Below are 26912 nucleotides of genomic sequence, written 5' to 3'. Positions count from 1 at the left end.
CCCATTAAATCCTTAATCAGCTGTCCTCTGACCAGCTGTTCATTGACCGGCTATTCCTTCAACTTCATATAGCTTAACTACTAACACCAGGTCAGACATGCCTTCCAACTTGAGTGTGAATTCTTGATTATTAAGTACAGATACATCTTCTACTGGTTGTCATCCCCTATATCAGAGAGTTCCTTGCAGGTTACAGTTGTAGATAGTGCTTTCCTATCTGATAATGTAGTGGGACGTTTCGTTATGTCTAACTTGCAATTTGTGACCATTGACAAAGATTAGCTTGTCAAAATCTAAGGTCTGAATTAACTATTTCTCCTAAGAACACTTCAAGTTTTTCTTCTGTTGTAGATTGTATTACCTCATTAACCTCTTTGTGTGGCTAGCTGTCTTACTTCTTGCTTTTTTGAACCTGTGTTCTGAACCTACTTGTGTACATTTTCTGAAAAAAACCATTGTGTGACAGAAAAAGCATTTGCTTTTAATAGCTGAGCACTGTCTCTGCCTGTAAGATTTCTTTGCTGTACAATGCTGAGAGTATCTCGTGCATGTCCTACCCACTGGAATGGTTTCTCACATGCGTCGTTTGTGATTTTGTACCTTAAGAATTGAGTGGACTTGGATCACCTGGGCTAAGGGAGATGTTAGAATTGATCTGTGTTGTTTCTGGACTTCTGGTCATGCACCATCAGAATAGTTTTCTCTTGAGTCAGGGCTTCTTTCAATTGTCTGAAGTCAATATAGACCAGCCCATGTAAGCACAACAGACATACTTCCCTAAAGAACATTAGGTAGTGGTTATTAGGTTAGCTTTTAATTCTAGATTTTATTGAAATCAAGTTTCACTGTTTACCATGATAGGATTTGAACCCACGTCTCCAGAACTTTAGTGTGGCCCCTGGATTATTAATCCAATGACATTACCACTATGCCACCCTCTATACCTCATAACCATAGAAAAGAGCATCATTGGAACTTTAAGAACTCGTTGCCTAGAGTTTGGGGTCAATGCAGGAGGCTGGCACAGATGTGTACATGAACCTGAGTAAACCTAAACTCCCTGGGAAGAGTCTCCTGCAGAGTAACTTCATTCAATTGAAGACCATTTACCTCGAGGCTATCCCACTGAAGATATGTTTAGATCAGCCTGCCACTAGTTCATAACAAATGACGTTTAGGACTTTACAGGATGAAAATAGGAAGAGAAGTTTCAGGAACCATGACATGCACAATCATGACAATCAAACCAGTTCTCTCTCTGCTCAGCTTCAAGCTTTTTTGCTGAAAACTTTGAAGGAGCTAATCTCAGACACGTGACTGATGTCATGGTAAATGTGCATAATACCCTTTACAGGACACAGTAAAGAATCCATTTCAGATGTGTTGTCTACATATTGTTACACCTTTGCTGGTGACTGAGAGACCAATCTACAAGAGGCAGCTTCTGCCACTTCAGCTTTATCAGTGCTGGAGATGAAACAATGGTAATATAATAATTGCCTGTGAGTATTAGACCTCCTTCCTCTTGATCCTCTAGTTCAATAATTTTGTTGATAAGGATGGAACAGTTAATATGAAAGGATTGCCATGGTGGCTACACTTTTACATAACAGCTGTTTTAGATTATCACTTGATTTTGTTTAAAAGCTCGTGAAAATGGCTATTCTTTCACCTAGCGTAAGGAGAACAAAGTCAGATTAATAGGTTTACAGTCCTAGTTTGTTCAATATTGACCATGTACAAATCTAATATGTGACTCAGGAGTAGCATCCTTGCCTCTGAGCCAGATCCCAGGACTTGATGGTCAAGCTGTGTTCATAACTTGGACAAACAGATTATCAACATACAGATCCTTACAATAACACACCGCTGGTATAGTGAAAGTGGGAGAGATTCCTGGGTCAGTCGTGGAATGGAAAGGAAGTTGGATTCTTTACTATCATTGTCTCAAAGTCTCTACTCCACTGTCTACAGCCCATAACATGCATGTAAAAGTGCAAGTTGCCACAGCAACTCTGCCTCGCTGAGTGATCTGTAACATAACAAACATAATATAACCTATGACTGGACTCATTGTTAAATACTATTATGGATATATATTCTGTCGGTTTCATATTGATTTCATTTTTATGGAGGTGAATTGGTTACTGTCCTGTTTTGAGGCAAATCTTTAATGTTACAGTCCATAACATGGACATACTACATTCAAAATATGTCCTCCGTATCTGTGTATGGTTGGATTTCTGCTAGTTCTGTCCTCCACCCATAATCTGTACAGCAAGCATCAATAACTCAATATAAAAGCAGAAAAATGGTGGAAACAGCAGGTCAGGAATCAGGTGTGGAGAGAGAAAACTGGGTTAATGTTTTGGGCTGATAATCTTTTATGAACGTGACACTGACTGGAAGGTAACCACAAAAAAAATTCACATCTTGGCATGCTTAAGCTCTTAAATGCTATTACCGGATTTGTTCAACAAAACCAAATTGCTCCCCAAACTAACTTTTGGAACATGGTCAAACTAACTTTTGGAATATGGTCAGATATGAGCTCAGTAATACTAATGTACTAAATTACCTAACATTAATGGACAGAGTAATTGCCAAATATTTTTGTTTTCAAGCTGAATTCATATTCTCCATCTGTCATGGTAAAATTTATATTCAAATTTTCTGAATTATTAGTTCAAGCTTCTGGACAATTAGTCCAGTAATATAACCATGATGCTTCTTTACCTGATTGCTTCTGTTACATGCTTTTCATGTCTCATGATGCCTCAAAGTATGTTCCAACTGATGATTTCTTCCCAAAGTGTTGTCCAATTTATTATCATCAAACTTGGCAGCCACTTGGTACACAAACTGCAAAAAGATAAATGACTAGCTGGTCTGTTTGGTTGAGGGACAGGTGTTAGCTTGGATTCCAGGAGGATAAATTCCCCTACTCTTCGAAACTTTCTACATCCATCTGAATGGAGAGTTGGGGGCTCAGCTTAATGTTTCACTAAAAGGTAGCACTCTTATCACTACAGAAGTCTCTTAGTACTGACCTACTATTGTAAGATTTTGGGTTGTATTTTATACTTGTAACACCTGAATCCATATGTGGAGCAGGGCATTTGCTGGACTGGGGCCTGGCGCCGGTGGTCAGACCATGTGCTAAGCTGCTGCTATTTGAAATTCTTTATTGGACTGTAATGTCAATGCTTTAACTATGTTATAACTATCTTATTTCTAACTTATTTTTTAGATACTAAGTAATGCTGCTACATTTCCTTTTATTCCTCTTTTGTGTCCGAGATTTGTACCTAGATATTTGTACCTAAAATGGCACCATTAGAGGCAACCATTGTAAAAAAAAACCCTCACTGTATTCCTGTACTTCTGTACCGGAGTACACATGACAATAAAGGATATTCTATTCAGTTCTATTCTATAGCTATAGACTGAGTTTGAGAGAGTCAATCTAAAGTTTACCAGTCCTGACTACTTACAAGACCCATTTCTGGTATAAATATGTTTTCACAAGTTTTACAGAATTTATTAAGTTATTATAACAAGTACAGAAGAAATGGCACTTAATAAAATCAGTGGTTTGTAGCCTATCAATATTAGGATATCAGTTTGCAATGCTGGGTTGACTGAGCACACTTCCGTTCTGTTGGCTGAAGTTTTCTTCTGTCTTTGATCTTCATTGTTGCAGCGGACTGTGGAGGCCAGGTCACTGAGTGTCTCTAAGACAGAGATAGATAGCTTCTTGATTGGCAACGGAATCAAAGGTTACAGGGAAAAGGCAGAGACATAGTGGCCATGCAGAGCAGATCCCATGGGCGGAATGGCCTAATTCTGCTCCTACGTCTTATGGTCTTACAGTTATGGTCTCTCTTCTTATGCATTGAATCACTGAAACCCAAGCCTTATTTACCCTTGCTAGCCACTAACCTCTTGTGCTTGATCAAAGGCATCTTGTACTCTAACTGGTCTATTAGTGCATGAATGGTTCATGGTCAATCTTGGATTTGCTAGGTAGGCTTTGTCCAATTTCTGATTGTATTCTTTACAAGTAATGGCCTTCTTATTGACATCACTTCCAACTGACTCCTCATTCATTCTTTACCATAATAATCATTTCGTAAGAACTGATCTTTCTACAACAGCTTCTCCCTCTCAGTTTGCTAATTCCATAGATCTTTCCCAAAATAAGATAGCAGCAGTGAACCAATTAATGCATTGGCTTCGAGTGATTAACTATCGTCCCAAATGCATCAAATGATACTCTAAGAATTCTGAGAAATCTATCAATGACCTTTGTCCTCAAGAATCATGCGTGACTTCACAATGACTTTGAGATCTATAAAACAAAGTTCAAAATAACAAAACAAACGAATACACAGGCCTGTTACATACTGTAAGTTCCCATTTTAAAACACAGTGGTGTCTGAATAAAAGCTGTGTCCACTTTAAAACTATTTTCACATTTGTCAACAGAAGTTTACATTAGCAATAACAACCAAAATTGCTGAAAAAGCTCAGCAGGTCTGGCAGCATCTGTAGAGAGAAATCAGAGTTAATGTTTCGGATCCAGTGATCCCTCCTCAGAACTGAACCAGAAACGTTAACTCTAATTTCTCTCCACAGATGCTGGCAGACCTGTTGAGCTTTTCCAGCAATTTCTGTTTTTGTTTCTGATTTCCAGCATCCACAGTTGTTTTGGTTTTTAAGTTTGCATTAACTTGAGTTGTAAAACAGCAACCATAAATGCCCTTACTTTTAACCTGACCACATAGCTTCTTCACTGCAGAACATGATTAACAACTAAGTATAGTTTAGCATAATTAAAAAGATATAATTTGATTCTTCACTTGCTTGATTAAGTCCTAATGAAAAATAACTCAATCCTACACTTTATCAGCCTAGATTAGGTGCTCAAGTCCTGAATGGAGCTTGAATCCATGATCATTCAACTGAGGTGAGAGCGCTTTTACTTAGCCAAGCTGGCATTGAGAAAGTTGTGTTGTAAAATGTTAAAAGCAGTTTGCATGGAAAATTACATTATCCAATTTTGATTGAAAGAAAGAGAAAGACTTATATTAATATAACAATACTTTCAAAATGTTTTGGAACATAACATATGATAGTGTACAGTAATTGGGCCTTACATTGTGATTGTTTGCAGGACCTGATGGTAAAGGTACTATTTTAAAATGGTGGAGGGAGAAAAAGATGGATCCCAAAACACTCATGCATCTCCTGGATATGCAGCCAATGAGTACAGTGAAAATGGTGGAACCAAACATTGCAAAACAATTGGATGCTGCAGTGGGAGAGATTGATATGATACTAACAGACATCGCAAAATCTCCTCCTTGCAAAAAAGCCCAGACAATTGCATTCAGATACATCAGGAAATTTATAGAGAATCTTCACAAAGCATTTCACATTCGGTCACAAGAATATTTTGAGGTTGAAAATGAATTGAGAAAGTCAGATTCATTTGGCTCCCAGGGTGCTGAAGATAATCTGGTGAATGAACTAAAACATCTTCGAGAGCACAGTAGTGCACTTAAAACACGTGCTGAATTAGCAGAACACCATTACAGGGAAGCATGCAGCACCAACTGCAATCTGGAAAACACCATTAAACTTTTGAGGTCCAAAGTTGCACAGCTACAAAACATGAAGAAAACAGTCTCTCATGAGCAAACCACTTGTGAAAATTTCTCTGCATCTGATGAAATGCAAATAAAAACAAAACAGACACCCAAAACAAATAAAAGGACCACGCTTGTGAAAAAGTCAAGGGACAAAATCATTCCCATAGAAAGTCTCAGGGGGAAATATCCCTTCACTAAGGAACACAAAAATGTTCTTGTTGATGGGAATGATAGACTTGATGAACAAAGGACAAAATCGAAAACAGGAAAAAATTCATTTGCAGAACCTCAGGAACAACAAACTATCCTGGAAGTATCCCAGGAAGAAAACATTCCCATCGAAAAACCTGAAGAGAATGATATTCCCACAGAAATGTCCAATGAAAGTACCATTCCCACAACTCAGCCCAAACCGGAGAAGGCTCTTACTGAAGTCATTCAGTGCAAGATGCATAAATCTGGTGCAGTAAAGAAACAGAAGACATCAGTTCGGAAAGAAGAAGCTGTGAAGACCAAGGCTAAGCAGATGGCCGTAGACTTGCTGACAGATTTTCAAACTGCTGTTTTGTATTCACTGGATCACGGATTGAGCAGTGGCAAAGAACTTTCTCCAGGTGACGTCTGTAAGGTCCAAGCTCTCCTCAAGTCTGCTGAATTAAAAAATCTTTACGGAGTGATTGAGAAAGCACTCAAAGAAATATTTGCCAAGCCAATGCAGAATGCCAAGCAAGAGCATAGTGAACAACCTATTCATTTATTGGTGCCATCAAAGGAAAACCAAGTGGAGAAATTAAAGGAGAAACAACCGGAATTTACAACTTTAGCTGAACTTCTTGAAGAAATTTTCAGATTCAGTATCATTCAAGAGATTGCACTTGATGAATTAAGTGCCCAAATTCAATATTTCATTGAAGAGGCTAAAGAGGACAAAAATATGTCCCAGGAAGAAGCCCACTTCTGTGAAAAGACCCTGGAAGCTTTGGACACAATTTTGACACTTGAGAAAATGTCCTCTCGTGCCGGAATGGACCAGTTAATCAGGATTCGAGAGGCAACCAAGAATTTATACGCTGTCAATAATGTTCTTGGGTTTAAAGGAAAGGAAATTAAACTACAGGCAGAACATTGTAAGAAGGAAGGAGTTTTTCTGTCTAATATGGCTTCAGAGCCTATAGAAAGAACAATACAACCCAGAGGAAAGGTCTCCGAGGCTGCTGATACCAACAAAATTGTAGATGGATCATATATTGTAAATGTGACATACCTAAGAACGAACTATAAAACATTGGACCAAGCAGTGTATAATGGCATCATTTCCAGACAACTCCATGCCATAGCAACTCATCTTATTCATCAAACGTTAACTACAGTTCAGCTTCGACTGGCTTACTTATTCAGAAAGTACATCACTTTCCGTCATATTCAGACACTGAGGTAGATGCATATCTATCATTAAAAGATGTAGTTGATACCAGTCTGACCAGACTAATTTACTTTTCACTTAGAGTTCTTGTTGGTTAAATGGGCACAAATTTATAATAAACATCAGTACAAATACTGAATGTTTAAAATCAGTTAGAAGTTTAAAGTTGTCAATGGGAGTGACTTAATGAGGTACCTCTAAGTCAGAAGGCTGTGATTTTGAGCCCCACTGTAGGATTTGATCATACAAACCAGTCCCAAACTCCCAGTGCAGTATTGAAGGAGTTTTCCCTGTGAGAAGTGCCATCTTTCAAATGACTTTATAAAGTCAAGAATGCAAAAGATTTCATGACATTCCTTAAAGTAAAGAATGGTCTATTCCTGGCCAACATTCCACCCTCAACTAACAACACAAAAAAAATCATTCACTAATACTTTGTTGCTTGTGGGTTTTTTCTGTTTGCTACAGGTAAAATAGCTGCTGCGTGTAGCCACATCATGGCAATTTTTGAAATCTGTGGTGTACAATTCCTTTGGATGTTTCTGAGACCTGATAGCTGTGTAATTTCTGTAGTATTGCTGAAAAAACAGATACATTTTGTCAAAGCTTTTCGTCTAATGCTTATCAGGACAATTCACACAAAATAGCAAAGTAAGGGGGAAATGACGTTTATACTGTATGATTCGTTGACAAATAGATTCTTTTTGGAGGAGGCATTTCCATTGAGACTACCCCAGTTAATGACAACCAACATTTAACTGCTAAGCTTTGTTTAAATTTTATGTTCTATACTATCAAATTACTATTTCTTCGAATTAGGAATACTCCAGATAATCTTCCTCAATCAGTCGCCCTCTCCTGAAAAAAGTGACTTACACTCTGTGTGGCTGCAGCAATCTTCAGACCTTCATCTATTTCTGTTTTTCACAGTGATAATTCCAATAGAAACGACGGTAGTAAATGGATTACCGTTGACATTATTTGGAAAATCTAGTCTAGACTGTCAACAGGCTATTTAACTATGAATTACGGCCAAACCAAATTCTGTTCTTACCCAATATCTACAAATGATTGGTATCAGGAATAAGGTCCCAGGCTGTTTCTTTCCCCTCTCCTAAGTCCCAGGATACTGATCCCAGTTGTGCAGCTCTAATATTGCCCTACCTGACATCATCTCACTGAGCATAGATTAAATATTCAACATGGGACTTTACTAGTTTGCATGGCTCAGAACCATATTCTATTTGCCCACTAAACCACTGGAGTACTGGTAATAGATGTGAGCAATAAGCTTAACTGCTGTAGCAAATAAAAAACGTAATGCAAACTCTGTATTAAAGTACCTTGCTAGCTTTAGGTAATAGGCTTATGGTGTACTTGGTAATTTAGTAATGTTGGTATCTCATGCACCTGTACCATGTTTTTGCTGAAAATAAATACAAGCTCACTGAATCTCTTGGTAAGTCCCAGGCAGGATAGTAAAATAAAAAGGGAAAACAATGCCAAAATTGGCCAGTATTAAAATGTGTATGAAAGAGATGAACCTCCATGGACTTATTCCTCCACTCTTCTGATATCCATATGTTCTGTTACAATGTATTGTACAATATTGCAAGGCTTAAAACAGGAAGCTCACTTGTTTTATTCCAAATATGTGCAGAGCCAGCTGATTTCAGCCAGGATAGGTTCCAGCATGCCATACTGGACCTTGACATCCTGAGGCTAGAGAAGACAAAGGGTTAACAAAAGTTCTTGTCTCCATTGCTGAAAAATGCATGAGCTCACAATTGCAGTCAGTTCTGGTGCTCTCCATGGTTGTACTGGAAACACCTGAGACTAAAGCCTGAGGTTGGTGTCTTTGGGAGATGAATGAAAAGAGAGCCTGGAAAATAATTTCGAAAATAATTTTGCAACATATCCCTGTGGATTTCATTGCCTAGTGTATGCCTGGTCTCAGTCATTTTGCCAGGAGGAAGAACTAATTCGATAACTTGCTGTCTTTCAGCCCAATTGTGACACAAGGTGAGGACTCAGAACAGCCCACAGAGAATAGCGGCAAAGGAACATCAAAGTGCAGGACCAGATTCAGTCATTCACCTTTATGTCTTTCTTTCTCCTTTAAGAAATTATTTGAACAGCAGGATATCTGATGTCAACCACAAGGATGAAGAAGTTGCTGAGGATCTATACAGATTTGCGAATAGACTTGAAGCACGTGTAAAGTCCAGTATGCAGCACTGGGATGCAAGACAGCAACTAGTTAATCAGAGTCGCCAAAAGCACTTGAATCGAATGACTGACCTATTCAATCAGGTGTGTTCTGATTTTATTGCAGTCTGTTTTGTTTAATGCTTGAGTTTTATTTTATGTTTCTGACCCACTAATAACCCTTGTTGGTTTTGTGAGGTGAGGGCATGTTATTTGCCCAATCACATCATCCCAAGCTACAAAGCCCCCACTGCTGTCTGGAATCCTCCCAGATTCAAGCACTTGTGTAAACTGTCAAGGAAGTGAAGAATTCAGGGATGATTTCCTCCCTCGAATATTCCTTTGTGCTTCAATGCAGCAAAAAGGTTGAATTGGGGAACTCTGCAAGTTCTATTGATTGTATCCAATATTATGATCTAATTGAGTATGAGAACAGGGTCAAAGGGTTTAATGGCTCTTGTTCTTATATGTAGATTTTGAGGGAGATCATTTCAGATACAGTTGAGATGAGTTGTTCCCTATCCCTGTCCAGGCCCCAGTTGTTCAGTAAAATGGCTATCAGAGGCGAGATGGAAACTGTAGAACCTAACCCAACAATAGTCACTATCTTGAGGAAAGAAGGTAAAAAATAAAAGTCTATTACCATGATTTATGTTCTTTTTGAAGCTTAAACACCGTACTGGTCTACACTTGTTCAGTCCATTTCTGGCCAAACCACCAAATCCAAGGATTAGGAAGCAGATCGGGTCCCCTCTTCAGCCGACGTTTTTGATAGCATCCAATAAACCATGTTATCTTCATGGTCAGGGCAACTGTGCATCTTCAGCTTTTCTTAGAATGAGGTATGAGTTTAGTGTTACGGTTCTGAGATTTTCAACTGAATTATGCAAAATCGGCCTCATCTTTCTTATGGTCGGTTCGGTCACTTGAAGGAAGTTCTCTATTATTGGCTATTCATGATTGTAAGTCAAATTTTAGATTCTGCTACTCACGTTTTCAATGAAAATGGGACAAAGACAAAGTGATCTTGGATTGACATTGGTCAACATTTAGTGGACCCATGGCCTGTTCATGGTGACTCCTAGCAGGCTTGGTCTGGGTGTTTTCAGCTTTCCTCCTTGAATCAGATTCAGCAGACCACCGCTTTGCAAAATGCTGCATACTGCCCTTAAACCAAACTAAGAGAACATTAAATGTACCTAAGATTACAAATGATAGAGAATACAGCGGATAACAGAGAAATATGGCTGAGTGTGTTGGAGAAGCACACTGTACCAAAACCTAACTGTATTACCTAACCAAAGAGTATTCAACAACCGTCCAGTTCCAGCACTGTAAATGGGTCCAATTACTGATGAAATATCAAGGAGCAAGGATGAAACAGGTCGTTAAGCTGGGTATACAGTCAAAACAATTCCATAATAGAAATTGAGATTCATTGCTTGAGAGCTGTTACTGGCTTATTCCTGTCCTGCTCGCTTGCTATGATGGTGGACCTTTAGAGAAGAAAATCGGGGAGACAAGTATTTTGGGCTAAATTCGGGTGAAATTTGATTATCAATTGAATATGAGCAGGATTGGAAGTGTAATTTCCATACGCTTTCTATTCCTCATGTTTGAGGACTTAACAACTTTAAGGTTTGGGGGGAAAGTGTGTGATAGAGTGAGGGCAGGACTTGAGCTGAATCACTTATACTAAATCCTAAAACGGGGTGAAGAAGACAACATGTTATTGATTAAAGTACTTTAAGCCCTCATTTTCAATGCTCAATTTGGAATTACAGGGATCCTCTGATAGGGTTATATTATTCAGGATGTAAGCACCTGTCTAATGAACAGGAGACCCTCAATTCGAATCTTAGTAATGCCTTGCTCAGTTTTTCCAAAACGTGGCTTTCGGTTAAAGCTGGAAGGTCTTCCAGTGCAGTGGTAGTGTCCCGATCTGTAAGCTACAATATCTGGGTTCAAGAGGAGGAATCCTAACATGTCCAGTTGATTAAAATAATTATGACATATCCTGGTTTATGCAGACTTCAATAAGAAGACAGTTTTTGTTACACATACAAAGAATAGGAATAAACAGGTCATTTTCTGCATGGCAACCAGTGACTAGTGGGGTACTGCAGAAAACAGTGCTTGGACCCCAAATATTCACAAAATATGTTAATGATTTAGGTGCAAGAATGAAATATAATATCTTCAAATTTGCAGAGGACATAAAGTTGGGTGAGAAGGTAAACTGTGAGGAGGATGCAGAGATGCTTCACTTTAGACAAGTTGAGTGAGTGAGAAAACACTTGATGAAGTATAATGTGGATAAATGTGAGGTAATCCACTTTGGTAGCAAAAGCAGGAAAGCAGATTATTAGCTAAACTGCAATAGATTGTGAAAGCGGGGTGGGGTGCAATGAGATCTGGGTGACCTCATACACCACTCACTGAATGTAGCTGCAGCAGGTGTGGAAATGGTATGTTAGCCTTCTAAGCAAGAGAATTTGAGTACGGGAGCAAGGGTGTCAACAGGAGCAATTGTACAAGGCCTTTGTCAGACCACACTTGGAGTAATTTGGACAGTTTGGTCTCCTTTTCTAATGAAGGATGTTCTGGCTAAGGAGGTAATCATAACAAAGGCTTACCAAGCAGATTCCTGGGATGGGAGAAAGTAAGGACTGGAGATGCTGGACATCAGAGTAAAAAAAAAAGTGATGCTAGAAAAGCACAGCTGGTCAGGCAGCATCCGAGGAGCAGAAGATTTGATGTTTCGGACATAAGCCCTGGGATGGCAGGACTGATATATGAAGAGAAACAGGATCAGTTAGGACTATATTCTCTGGTGTTCAGTAGAATGAGGTGGGATCTCATTTTTAAAAAACTATACAATTCTAACAACTAGACAAGATAAACGCAGGAAGAATGTTCCCAATGACCACCAGGGTCACAGTCTAAGGATAAGGGGTAGGCCATTTAGGATTCAGCTGAGGAGATTTTCTTCACTCAGAGAATTGTGAGCCTGTGGAATTGGAGTCATAGAGTCATAGAGATGTACAGCACAGAAACAGACTCTTCGGTCCAACTCATCCGTGCTGACCAGATACCCTAACCTAATCTAGTCCCATTTGCCAGCACTTGGCCCATATTTCACTACCCTTCCTAGTCATATATCCACCCAGATGCCTTTTAAATGCTGTAATTGTACCAGCCTCCACCACTTCCTCTGGCAGCTCATTCCATACATGCACCACTCTCTGTGTGAAAACATTGTCCCTTAGGTCCTTTTTAAATCTTTCTCCTCTCACCCTAAACCTATGCCCTCTAGTTCTGGACTCCCCACCCCAGGGAAAAGACTTTGTCTATTTGTCCTATCCATGCTCCTCTTGATTTTATAAACCTCTATAAGGTCACCCTTCAGTCGCCGACGCTCCAGGGAAAACATCCCCAGCCTATTCAGCCTCTCCCTATAGCTCAAATCCTCCAACCCTGGCAACATCCTTGTAAGTCTTTTCTGAACCCTTTCAAGTTTCACAACATCCTTCCGATAGGAAAGAGACCAGAATTGCATGCAATATTCCAAAATTGGCCTAACCAATGTCCTGTACAGCTGCAATATGACCTCCCAACTCCTTTACTCAATACTCTGACCAATAAAGGAAAGCATACCACACACCTTCTTCACTATCCTATCTACCTGTGACTCCACTTTCAAGGAACTATGAACCTGCACTCCAAGGTCTCTTTGTTCAGCAACAGTCCCTAGGACCTTACCATTAAGTGTCTAGATCCTGCTCAGATTTGCTTTCCCAAAATGCAGCACCTCACATTAATCTAATTTAAACACTATCTGCCACTCCTCAGCCCATTGCCCCATCTGATCAAGATCCTTTTGAACTCTGAGGTAACCTTCTTTGCTGTCCACTACACCTCCAATTTTGGTGTCATCTGCAAACTTACTAACTATACCTCCTATACTCACATCCAAATCATTTATATAAATGACAAAAAGTAGCGGACCCAGCACTGATCCTTGTGGCACTCCACTGGTCACAGGCCTCCAGTCTGAAAAACAACCCTCAACCACCACCTTCTGTCTTCTACCTTCGAGCCAGTTCTGTATCCAAATAGCTAGTTCTCCCTGTGTTCCATGAGATCTAACCATTCTCCCATGAGGAACCTTGTCGAATGCCTTACTGAAGTCCATATAGATCACATCTACTACTCTGCCCTCATCAATCCTCTTTGTTACTTCCTGGAAGGTCAACTCTTCTTATCCTCTTATGCTGCTTGACCTGCTGTGCGTTTTCCAGCTTCACTCTTTATCCACTCTGACTCTCCACCATCTGCAATTCTCACTATCTCCAAGAGTCTGTGGAATTCTCTACCACAGAAAGTGGTTGATGGCAAAGCATTAAATATTTTCGAAAGGAAGTTAGATGTAATTCTTAGGGCTAAAGGAATCAAAGGGTATGGATAAAAATGAAAACAGGGTACTGAGTTGGATGTTCAACCATGATCATATTGAATGGCAGAGCAGGCTTGAAGGGCTGAATGGCCTACTCCTATTTCCTCTTTTTCTATACAGGTGTCTTGTGGTAGTGATGTGCTAATGTGACCTGCAACATTTATTAACCATATTCCTCAGTACTTGGTGTAGTAATACATTATTTAACATCGTTTGTTGGAAATGCCTGATTTGGTCATGCAATGATAAAGGCTGCTACTAACTGGTCTTACTATTTAAGCACCCAAAATCATAAAATATCAGTTATCCGAGATTAACCCCCCCCCCCCCCCCACCCCGCCACCCACCACCCACCACCCACCACCCACCCACAACAAAAGCAGCTTGCCTTTATTTGGAATGCATAATCATCACTAACAAAGATATTAGAAAATCAGCCTTTAAATTATAGGAAATTCTAACTTGTTGTATTGGGTGTTGTGTCTGCCCCAATATCACATTCCTTGTGTTTTAGTTATGAAGAGAGATTGGTTAGACTGATGTTGTTTTCCGTGGAGCAGAGGAAGCTGAAGGGGAACGTGATTGAGATGTATAAAATTATGAGGGCTATAGATAGGGGAGACGGGAGTCACTTTTCCCAATGATGGAGGAATCAATGAGCAGGGAGCAGAGACTGAAGCTAATGGTGGGAGATCCAGAGGGGAGTGGGAATCTGGATTAAAATATTTATGTGCTTGTTTTTGACTGGCACATATCCAGTGGGCCAAAAGACCTTTTTCAGTGCTGTAGATCTCCCTGTATCCACGTGGATAGGCAGGAAAGTGAAGTTGAGGTAGTGGATTAGCATGATCTTATTGAAAGGCAGGATAGGTTCAAAGAGCCAACGGGCTTAAACTGACTCCTATTTCTTATATACACACAATGAATAAATATACGCAATACTTCGGACAGAATGGATTTTCCAAATTCCACATTTTGCCTCCACTGTGCTCGGTTTTGTCACATACCTCTACTTACACCTATATATCATTAAAAGCTTCAAGTAATTTTACTGACACACATGGGATATTTTATGTAAATCAGAAATTACTGGGTGTTTAATTTGTCATAAGTGTGGCTTTTTATATTTAAATAAGAGACAAGTGGTTTGTTAGTCCGTACTGACAATGTCAGTTTTTTAACCATGAAAGTATCCACGTTAAAGTCTTCTGGCCTGTTTGGGGGATGGATGGTACCAATTAATCAAAAATGGTGGTTGGCAGAGAGTTATGCTTCCTGATGCCATCCAGCATACTTGTAGCATGAACCTTCAAAGAATTAAACATAAAAGAAGATGCAGGCGCTCGGGGTGTAAAGAACAGTATTCTTTTTATTTCTAATCTTCAACAGTATATTAAAGCATCAATTAAAGTGCAAGATAATGAGACATAGGAACAGAAATAGGCCATTCAGCCCTTCGAGATCATTCCGCCATTCAATGAGATCACGCCTGATGCAATAATCTTCAACTCCACTTTCCTGCCTTATCCCCATAACAATTAATTCCTTTCATGATTTCAAATCTGTCTCGCTCAGCCTTGAATATACTTAACGATGCAGCTTCAACAGTCTTTTGCGGCAAAGAATTCCACAGATTCACTACCCTTTGAGATAAAAAAATTCCTCCTCATCTCTTCTCCTTCTCCTCTGGACTGCCTCTAATGCTCATATATCTTTCCTTAGTTAGGGGATCAAAACTGTTCACTGTGATATTCCAGCTGTGATCTGACCAGCCTGATATATTTTTAGCAAGGCTTCACAACTTTTTATATTCCAATCCTTTTGAAATAAAGGCCAACATTCCATTTGCCTTCTCTTTTACCCACTGAACTTGGATGGCAACTTTTTATGATTCATCCACTCAATTCCCTCTGTCCTGCTGAACCCTGCAGTCTTTCCCCATTTAAATAATATTGAACTCTATTTTTCCTGCCAAAGTGCATAGCCTCAATCTTTCCACATTATATTCCATCTGCTAAGGTTTTATTCAATCACTTAACCTGTTATATTCCTCTGTAGACTCCCTGTGTCATCCTCACTACTTATCTTGCCACCTATTTTTGTGTCAGCTGCAAACTTGATGATAGTATGTTCACTTCCACCATCCAAGTCAATAATATATACTGTATATATTACCAGGTATTCAAGAACAACCAGTCCTCAGATTCTCTTTCAACTGTCCCCAAAGATGTAGAAGGCATAGGAGATTAGTCCTGCATGCTTTGTTGAATAAATATCAATTTGCTTTCTGCCTTTTTTGCATGCAAGTAGTGTGCAGAATGTGAAATGGCACAACCTCTTGTGCAGAATCAAGTCTGCAAATTTAATCGCAATATGAAAAGCTGAAGTCACATTAACCTGTTTTCTCCTCTTCACTGAAAACTTCTTCTGATCAGCCTCCTTTGGCTTTTGAGGACTTATAAAACTCACCATAACTGCTGTATTAGGTGAAAGTGAGGACTGCTGATGCTGGAGATCAGAATCAAGATTAGAATGGTGCTGGAGAAGTACAGCAGGTCAGGCAGCATCCGAGGAGCAGGAAAATCAATGTTTCGGGCAGGAGCCCTTCATCAGGAAGGGCTATTGTATTGTTAACAGTACATGTCACTTCAGAGTCCTTGTTAGCTCCTCCATCACTTTTGCGAAGTTTGTCAATTGGATGTGTAGGAAGAGTATCATTCACCATTCCCATATTTTCCAAAAATGCACTTGTTCTACGTCTTAAATCCTTCAAAATCCTCTTCATCTGGAGACCCTTCTGAAAATATAACAGTGTGTAACAATTTTCCTAAGTCTTACTCAGTGCTGCACATTTCATTGATTTCCAAGCACAGGCCACATTTAATTGCTTCAATGCTACATACAGATTTGAAGTTCTGTATTGTGCCTACATGATTGATAAGCTTCCTCATGAAATGTCTTATATAATAATATTTCATTTTTTCTGGATGACACCCTGTTAGGTTAAATCAATAGCTAACTTTGGGAGACAGGAAACTGGTAAAAATGTTGCCTTTCCCAAACTCAGATTCATGAGAGTGAGCTCTACAACTGCTTCACTATCTTCAGGCTTGTCAATTTTTAAAAAATACTCTTTCACTGCAGGTGTAAAAACACGATGAAATCATTCTTGAAAAATGTCTTTGTCCATCCATGCATTACCCTGCACATTGTAAATTACAGGTAACTGCAACACCTTTAAATTACTTCAGACACTGAATTTTCCAACCACCAAAAGTCTTACTTTAAGTGAGCCTGCAGCATTTGCACTCAGCTGTAGTGTAATCCTACCTTTGTCTGTTTAAAACCAGTAGAACCAGATTCACTTGCACCAGCCAGAGTAGAGTCTGGAAAACATGCCAGCATAAACCAGTTTGTCTGTATTGTAAATTTTATGAAGGGAAATATTATGTTCTGAAATTAATTTGTTTAAAAAAATCAAAGTATTTCTCTGCAGCATTTAATTGGCCAATTTTATTCACCAGAAAGAGCTAACCTTCTAATTCTGTAACAAAGTTTAAAACATGAAAGCAGTAATTAGAAAATACATATGGTTTAGTCAATTTAATATTCTCATTAATTTTTTTTGCCCTTTCAATGAGTATTGTGTAAGAGAAAAAAGTGGGGTGTGGGGGCTCTGAATATTTCAATAAAACTATGAAATACTGTCTGGGCTCATGAAGTTAGAGAGCATCTTTTATTTGATTCAGAACTGGCAAAACACTTCAGCAATTATTCTCCTTGGCCCTAATATCATATATCATGGCTGAGCTAATAGTATATTGAAAGGAGTTGATTAGCTCACGTGGTTGGAGGGTCAGGGGTTTGCAAAGCAGAGTGACGCCAACAGAGGGATTTAATTCCCGTACTGGCTGAGGTCATTATGAAGGGTCCACCTTCTTGACCTTACTGAGATGTAGTGGCCCTCAACTTAAACTCGCCACCAGTCGTCCCTCTTTGAGAGAGCTCAACAATGGTGACTTTACCTTGAAATTCTTTAATCAAAGCTTTCTGATTCTTGCCCTTTTCACCACATCCACAGATGTCAATTTTCTACTTAGTGTCAACACTTTTGCACTTCTCACTCTGGCTTTTCTCTGGTTAATGGATTTATAATAGCAAGATTGGGTTTATAACTCATGTATTGGAAAAATAAAGAATGTCAATGGTGGCTATGAATATGGACCGCCTGCACCTCTCACAGAAGCTTGTCCAGCCACATCAAGGAGACCTAGGAGGTCAGCTTGATCAAATGGATCAATCAGCTGAAAAATGGCAGATGAAGTTCAATCAGGATAATTGCGAGATGTTGCATTTTGGTACAATAAGCAGAGGTAAGGCTTCTACAATTAATGGTCAGGCCTTGGATAGTGTTGTATAACAGAGAGACCTAGGGGTGCAGGTACATAATTCTTTGAAGGTTGCGTTACATAGAGGCAGGGTGGTTAAAAACACATTTGGCACACTTGCCTTCATTGCTTAGTCTTTTAAGTGTAAGAGTTGGAATGTCATGTTGAGGTTGTACAGGACATTAGTGAGGCCTCTTCTGGAGTACGTTTCCAGTTCAGTCACCCAGTTATAGGAAGGATATTATCAAGCTGGAGGGGATTCAGAAGAGATTTACCAGGATGTTGCCGGGTATGGAAGATTTGATTCATATGGAAAGGTTGGATAGGCTGAGATTTTTTTCACTGGAATGTAGGAGGTTGAGAGACGATCTGATAGAAATTTATAAAATAATGAGAGGTATAGGTAGAATTAATGGTGCTTGTCTTTTCCCTGGAATGGGGGAATTTCAAGCCAATGGGCACATTTTTAAGGTGAGAGGAGAGAAATTTAAAAAAGACATGAGGGGCAAATGTTTTACACAGAGGGTTGTTCATGTGTGGGATGAGCTTCCTGAGGAAGTGGTGAATGTGGGTACAATTACAACGTTTAAGAGACATTTGGATAGATACATGAGTAGGAAAAGTTTGGAGGGATGGGGGCCACGGGCAGGCGGGTGGGACTAGATTAGTTTGGGATTGTAATCTTCATGGACTGGTTGGACTGAAGGGTCTGTTTCCATGCTGTATGACTATGACTCTGGTCCTGGATAACCTGAATGGCTTCCAATTGCTAAAATGAAATAGGGAAATACAGAAATTCTGGTTAGTAGAGAATTGTGGTTGGTATAGTGCCAGACAACAAGAAGTTTACACTATGCAGCTGCATGTATCAGCAATGCTGTACCCAGGTTCCAGTTATTCGAGAGGACTGCTGTTGTGTGCAGCAGGTACAAGCTGAGATTCCAACAATCATTCTGCAATAAAGCTGACTTTCAAGAGGCACTGGGAAATCTTGAGAAGAAGCTGCCTCGAAGTCAGTTAACAGTGACAATGGGCTAGTGAAAACTTCTGAAGCAATTTGCCTCATATGTACATACATAATTTATTCACAGAATATTACAAAAATAGATTCTGGACCGTTTTTACATGAAATTTACAACTCATACTCATAAACACAATGAAACTAAAATGCATCAATGCTGAGGAGAGGCCTAGGCATCAAAAACAATCGCCTTATTAGTTCTACTTAAGTGTCTGGTTCCAAAAGGAGAAACTCATCCTTGTCTCACAGCACAATGGTTACTTCGCATAGGTCAGAATACAGGACACAGTTTCAGGAAAAATAAAACAACAAAAAAAAATCACATCAGGGCCGCTGGATTCAGTATTATTCTGAACTACTCTAAAAGGTAAAGTTGCAACAGTCCTGCTCTCTTATTAGAGAAAGACAACTGGAGGTGGTTTAACCTAAGGGTCTCTTGTGCCTCAGGCAAGGGTAATGGATGAGAAGTAGAGTCTTTCATGATAACCTCAGCCACTGTGGAAATTGAATCCGCACTGTTGGCATCACTCTGTATCACAAACCAGTTGTCCAGTCAACTAAGCTAACCAACGTTTTCTCCATTATTATTCAGCACTAAAAACATAGAAAGCCCATTACTTCTCTCTGTGTGCAATTTTGGGATGCACATAGGCAGCTTTGTCGGAGGACAGAGAATTCAGTGGGTTGTAGGGAAGAGGTTAGAGAGATCGGGAGGGATGAGGCCCTGCGAGGAGTTGAACATATGGATTTGAGGTGTTCCTAGACTGGAATCGAACAATTTGGCAAGGACAGGGATGCTGGTGAAGAGGGTGGAGCAAATTAGAATATGGGGAGCAGAGCTTTGGATGAGCTCAAGTTTCAGGAGGCAATCAGGAGAACATTGGAACAGTTGATTCTGAAAGTAGCAACGATATGGATGAGGGTTTCAGCAGCAGATTTGCTAAGGCAAGGGTAGAAATGGGCAATGTGACAGGAGGTGGAAGTAGGTGGTCTGAGAGAGGATAAAGGGGTGAAGGCTCAGCTCCGGGTTAAATACAGCAGCTAGAGTGTGAACACTCAGATTCAGCCTCAGACTGTGGACTACAGAATCACAAAATATCTGTCAATTCCTGGAATCCAACTATACAACAAAGGACAGTGGCTCTCCATAGTTACAGAATCTGATTTGTTCACTTCAAATCTGGATCACTGGCCACACAGATTGATTATCAACCAGTAAATCCTCTATTATACCTATGGCAGCAGTAAGGTAAGTGTGGGAGTCTCCTGACTAGCTGTGCCTGATGTGAAATGGGGTACCTCACACTATATCCTCCTGTGATAGGCTAGTGAGCTGATCCAGGAAGAACCAACAGATGCTTTGCCTGTCTCTTGCCTCTCTGGGTATAGAAGGGGTAAAAAAGGATTTTAAAAAGTTGTGTGAAACAGCTCACATTATGCTTTCCCATCATAATACAACATCAAATTTGGTTGCCACCTCAATGTTTTAACAGACAAGTGAAACATTGGGAAAAATTCCAGGGTCCAGGCTTCAGCCGAGTCTTGCTGCTATTTTTAAGTTCTTATAATTGCTGTTTGGTTAAATATCAAATGTTGCACTCCATTAGGAACTCCCAAATGTTATCCACAAATATTGTTGATGGGAGTTTTCCAATTGCCAAGAAGAACTCTGCTATCCCAGCTTCATTTCCAGAGACTCCGAAATTAATGACAGTGGACAGGTAAGAGTTCCATTTTGTTGCTTGTTTTCTTGTTCAGTCTTTCTTGGATCCACTTCTCTATCTCATGGTCTAAAGGAACTAAGAGTGTTAATGAACTCCTAGGCTTATCCAGACAGCAGCTTGCAGAGCTAGAGTTCTGATATTCCAGAGTTTTACTTTCCCTTTATCCTACTCCAACCAGCCACATCAAGTTTTGAGCATGGCATAGTCTGAAGGAATATAGATTAGGTAGCCCAGGGCAATGTGTATGGCAGTGGTCTGAAGGATGTACATGGCACTAAGTGTCTTTTGCTTAGGTTAGCACATACAAAACTATGAGCAGAATTTTAACTGGCCACAGGAGATAAGAAAAGAGGTGTGAGGGATTGAAAATGAGGTAGGTTGGCATTGGGAAAATTACCTGATTTTTCTTTTTGTGTCCTTATCAATTTTCTTTGTTTTGTATCAATTTTCTCTCTTCCTCTACAACAACCAGTGATGCCAGCAGAATTAGTTGTTTCAATTGAGATTAAGTATTTGCAAGTGAAGAGCATTTATTGGATGGTTATTTGAGCATACTAGGAGGGTTTGTAGGAGGCCACCTGGTTAAGGCGATGGATTAGAAAACTGTCGGGGTTTCTCCACAAACGTTTGAGTTCTACTGATTACAGTTCGATGTGTTGCTGTTTTACCCTCTTGTGGTGCATTGGTAGTGTCCCTATCTCTGAACCAGGTAGCTAGGTTCAAGTCCTACCTGCTGCAGAGGTGTGAAAGAACATCTCTGAAAAGGTTGATTAGAAAAATAGTTTTTTTGAATACATTTAAGCCCTTAATGGGCTTTTCATGTAAATTAATCAATTGGAGAATACGGATGATTTGCTGGTGGTGGTTAATAGGTGAAAAAAATACTGTGAGTGATTTGGTGATAGGGAAAAAAGAAAGGTTGGGCACATATGGCTTATTGGGTAAGTGTCTGCATTCGGCATGGTTTATTAGGGGCTCTTGTGGTTGTTATGGACCAGACCAAACCCCCTCAAAATATGTTAAGAATATAGTCTAGATGCTAACTTTTTCTTATTTTAAAGGTAAGTATAAGGCGTTGTGTTCTAGATGCAATCCAATTGGTCAAACCTCTCGACTTTAAGCAAATGCACTTCTTTTAATACTACTGTTAAAATACAGACAAAATAAAAATAAAAGAATTGGCATAACTGTAACTCCATCGAAATGCTTAATCAAATAATATGTGTATTAACTATTACTAATTAAATGTTCCAGTGTAGTAACATCCCATAAGCACACTCTTGGCAAAGGCAAATTCAGTAAAACAGATTCTCTCACATGCAATTCCAGCAACAGGAAGAGAACCCCAGCTTATTGCTGTAACAGAGACACCAGCAACTACAGAAAGCTAAAAACTAAAACTCCTGGTTCTGTGGGAGCTTGACCTCACACATTAAGGCAGTTTCTATTGTTCCAACTTTAAAACAAAAACCAAGGCCTCACAAACTGTTTATTGACTTTAAGCAGACTACTTGGTATCTCTGTCTCAACCTTTTGTTATATAAAAAAATTAGGACAAAATACTCCTTTTAAAGCCATAGTATTGTCACATGCTGCAGTGGTAATATCTCTACCCCTGAACCAGAAGGTCTGGGTTAAAGTCCCACTTGCTCCAGGGAATGTGTAATTAGATCTCTGAACAGGCTGATTAGAGAATATCTTGAGTGCATATCAAGAGACACTTACTGACACAAGAATAGAGTGGAGTCAGGAGATAGTAAGGACTGCAGATGCTGGAGATCTGAGTCGAGAGTGAGGTGCTGAAAAAGCCCAGCAAGTCAGGCAGCATCCAAGGAGCAGGAGAATCGACTTTTCGGGCAAGAGTCATTCATCAGGAATGAGCATTTCTCATCTTGATGAAGGTCCCTTGCCCAAAACATCAATTCTCCTGCTCCTCAGATGCTGCCTGATCTGCTGTGTTTCCAGCAACACGCTCTCGATTGGAGTCAGTAGATATATACCAGTAATGTTTTACTCTGAGTACATCTTTCCAGAAGGCTGGCTCTTGGTTCTTTCTTCACCAGCTGGCTATCAGCAGTATAGCTCCCACAGCAATCTTCTAATGCCTCACACAAGTAGCTTGGTGAATGAAGCCAAGATATTGGGAAAGGTATACTTGTAAAACACTTGAGGAAAGCCTGCACTTGGGCTTTACACCTCATTTACAAGTATTTGGACAAGTAGGTGGTGTCTGCCATGCTTTCACAGGTAGTGGTCCTGTGGTAAGACCCAGGAATTGGCAAGCTAGAGTAGCACTGGATGATTGGAGGGAGGCGAATGTTGCTTCTCTGTTCAAGAAAGGAAATAGGGAAATCCCTGGGAATTACAGATCAGTCAGTCTTACGTCTGTGGTAAGCTAAGTACCGGAAAGGATTCGATTTATGACTATTTAGAAAAACATAGTTTGATTAAAGATAGCTCTGTGGGGGGCAGGTCATGCCTCACAAGCCTTATTGAGTTCTTTGAGGATCTGATGAGACAAATTGACGAAGCTAAAGCAGTGGATGTGATGTATATGGATTCCAGTAAGGCATTTGATAAAGTTCCCCACAGTAGGCTCATTCAGAAGTTTAGGTGGTATGGGATTCAGGGAAATTTGGCTGTCTGGATACAGAATTGGCTGTCCAAAAGAAGACAGCGAGTGATAGTCAATGGAAAGTATTCTGCCTGGAGGTCGTTGACCAGTGGTGTCCCTCAGGGATCTGTTCTTGGGCCTCTGCTCTTTGTAGTTTTTATAACTGAATTGGATGAAGAAGTAGAAGGGTGGGTTAGTAAGTGTGTCGATGACACAAAGGTTGGTGGTGTCGTAGATAGTGTCAAGGGCTGTTGCAGGTGACAACAAGACATTGACAGGTTGCAGAGGTGATATGAGAAGTGGCAGATGGAGTTCAACATGGAAAACTGCAAATTGATATATTTTGGAAGGTTGAATTTGATTGCTGAATACTGTACAGGGTTAAAGGCAGGATTGCTGACAGTGTGGAGTAACAGCAGGATCTTGGGGTCCACGTACATAGATCCCTCAAAGTTGCCACCCAGGTCGGTAGGGATGTTAAGAAGGCATGTGGTGTTTTGGCCTTCATTAACAGGGGGATTCAGTTTAAGAGCCGTGAGGTTTTGCTGCAGTTCTATAAAACCCTGGTTAGACCACAGTTGGAATATTTGTCCAGTTTGCCTCATTGTAGGGAGGATGTAGATGCTTTAGAGAGGGTGCAGAGGAGATTTACCAGGGTTCTGCCTGGATTGGAGGGCATGTCTTATGAAGAGAGGTTGAGTGAGCTAGGGCTTTTTATACTGGAGAGAAGAAGGAAGAGAGGTGACTTGATCGAGGTGTACAAGGTAATGGGAGGCATAGATAGAGTAGATAGCAGAGACTTTTCCCCAGGGCAGAAATGGCTGTCAGAAGGGGTCATAATTTTAAGGTAATTGGAGGAAGGTTTCGGGGAGATGCCAGAGGTAGGTTCTTTATGCAGAGAGTGGTGGGTGTGTGGAATGCACTGCCAGCAGTGGTGGTAGTAGAGTCAGAGACATTAGGGACATTTAAGCGACTGCTGGACAAGCACATGGACGGCAGTAAATTGAGGGGTGTGTAGGTTAAGTTGATCTATATCAAGATAAATGCTCGGCACAGTATCGTGGGCCAAAGGCCCTGTACTGTGCTATACTGTTCTATGCTCTATGGAGTAGTGGTATGGGGACAGGGGTGACTGCAACAACCATAGAGCATGGGGATCATTTTGGCATCTTGTGGTTCCACAGAAATGTTTAATCAAATAGTTTTTTGGCAATCATTTTTAGACTGCAGCAACTGTTTAAGAATTCTGAGTGGACTTCAAAATGGCAAGGTACACCTAAATGTGTATGTCTCCCCTACCTGCTCCCCATTTCTGACAGATATTCATATGCCTTAACCGTCAGTGTCGCAGCCAATTACTTATGGAGGAGATGAAAGGAAGGTAACTGTCTTGATCTGAAAGTATTTCAATCATTAGCCCTTTAAAATTGAAAAGGGGGTGTAGCTGTCAATGAAAATGGAAAAAAAATCTGTATCGCTTTGATTTACAGGCCAAGAGGTGTAGAAGGTATACTAATAGTTTCAATGGTTGTTTGTTAACATTTCCTAAGGATCATTTATGAATGCTTAGCTGATTTCTAAAAGTTACAAATGTATCAGCAAGAGGATTCTAACCTTGATTGACAGATTTTAGAGTTGTATTTGATGTGAGTATGGGAAAAATGGTTGTCGTTATGAGATTAGACAATTGAGATTTTTAAAAAGTTTTGAATGGGCTTTCATGTAAGAAAATACTTTTTAACTATCAAGTCAGTAAATTGAGAGCTATATTAAACTTTTAGAACTTCATCCTCAAATGGCTCCTAAAGTGTGCTCAGGGTACTTACTGGGTGAACTGGCATGGGGGTATAAAGGGGTGTGGGTGGGATGAGTATCCATGGTTCTGTAAAGAGTCATGGAGGGCAGGTGTGAGAACTAGCTGAAATGAAGGTCTAAAGATCTATAGATGTATGTTGGGGGGGGGGATTGCCATGCTAAGGGAATTTAAGGAACTGTTGGGTGTGGGGTGGGGGTCTTGGAGAATATGAGTTTGCGTGGAAGGTACAAGAGGCCATGGAGGCACTTCAAAGAAGGTTCACTAGAATGATCGCTGGTATGGAGGGATTGTCTTCAACAGGTTGGGGCTCTACTCACTGGAATTTAGAAGAATGAGAGGTGATCTCATTGAGATATATAGGATTCTTAAAGGATGTGACAGGGTAAATGCTGAGAGGATGTTTCCCCTCATGGGAGAGTCTAGGACCAGAGGGGCATAGCCTCAAAATAAGGGGACTCTAATTTAAGACTGAGATGAGGAGAAATTTCTTCTCTTGGAGGGTTGTGTGTCTTTGGAGCTTGCCACAGAGAGCTGTGGGGGCAGGGTTCTTGAGTATATTTAAGGCTGAGATACATAGATTCTTGATCATTCAGGGAATGAAGAGTTATGGCAAAATGCAGAAAAGTGGATATGAGGAATATTGGATCAGCCGCGATCCTACTGAAGGGCAGAGCAGTCTCGAGGTTGAATGGCCTACTCCTGTTCCAATTTCTCATGGTCTATTGCCTTATGATATAAGCAGTGGAGAGAGGGTATGGGCATATAAGGGGTGAGACTCTATAGAGGGCCTAAAATAGTCCCAGAGAAGCTTCTAGAGCCTTCTATCGAGTCCACCTTAGCACTTGGCTGGCTTTGTGACCACTTGCATTCTGCTACCAGAGTCTGTGTCCCTGACTTTATTGCAACAGACATAAAGATTGATTCTTTTCCAGTGTTGTTAGCCATACCATCTTTGTTGCAACAATCTGGGCCTAATGCTCTCATTTACACATGGGAGGAGCTAATAGCCGATTTTAGGCAGTTGCTAGGGTTCCATAAAATTAGCACGACCAAGCAGGTCTTTCAGGTGTTAATGGGATGCAGGAAGTTGTTGCATCCATTTTATGTCCATAAACCAGGCGCACAAGGTCCAATTTACCCTCTGACCTTGAGTGGACTAATTGGCAATGTGGAAATAGGGTTAGTAATCTCAACACCTCTTTAATCTTCTGAGTGTCAGTTTAGTGCAGTATCATATGTAGTGGTGTGATCACCAACTGAGTCATCACAGAACGCTTCATTTTGTAACTGGAATCATTTCAATATCCTTAAAAATGTATAAATACTCAACTATTTTTCTCCAGTAGTTTTGCATAAATGTGTTTCATAAATATTTTACTTTACCAGAAAGAATTCTTTCAGAGAGATGTTGACAAAAACGCAGATAAGTATTGTTGGAGAAAGCTTGCAGACACCAATGAAGAGACTTTCCATTCCATCTGAATCACAAGTTTTCAGACAAAAATGTGACCTTAACCCTTGCTACATCTACAAACAAGTTTAATTTCTTTCAGCAGAGGTAAAGAGTTTGTTGCAATAACAGTTGTTGTGCCTCCCAAATGCTGTACT

General features: G+C 40.1%; 1 protein-coding gene across 3 annotated transcripts in view; it reads left to right on the top strand.

Annotated features, from left to right (window-relative positions):
• Nucleotides 1-26912, top strand: part of LOC140471185 (uncharacterized) — a 44031-nt gene extending 17119 nt beyond the window's left edge. For 2 of the 3 annotated variants that reach the window (XM_072567073.1, XM_072567074.1), the window contains 5 exons: nucleotides 5177-7088; nucleotides 9201-9390; nucleotides 9952-10127; nucleotides 20758-20871; nucleotides 26691-26912. In XM_072567073.1, the coding sequence (XP_072423174.1) occupies nucleotides 5177-7088; nucleotides 9201-9390; nucleotides 9952-10127; nucleotides 20758-20871; nucleotides 26691-26847 (2549 nt within the window). In that variant the 3' untranslated portion in view covers nucleotides 26848-26912. The remainder of the gene's footprint in view (nucleotides 1-5176; nucleotides 7089-9200; nucleotides 9391-9951; nucleotides 10128-20757; nucleotides 20872-26690) is intronic. The other variant, XR_011956882.1, reaches the window with a different exon arrangement.

The sequence above is a fragment of the Chiloscyllium punctatum genome, chromosome X (assembly GCF_047496795.1).
Source record: "Chiloscyllium punctatum isolate Juve2018m chromosome X, sChiPun1.3, whole genome shotgun sequence".
Classification (NCBI taxonomy): Eukaryota; Metazoa; Chordata; class Chondrichthyes; order Orectolobiformes; family Hemiscylliidae; genus Chiloscyllium; species Chiloscyllium punctatum.
The sequence above is the reverse complement of the archived record's forward strand: the minus strand, read 5'-3'. Positions and strand labels throughout refer to the sequence as shown.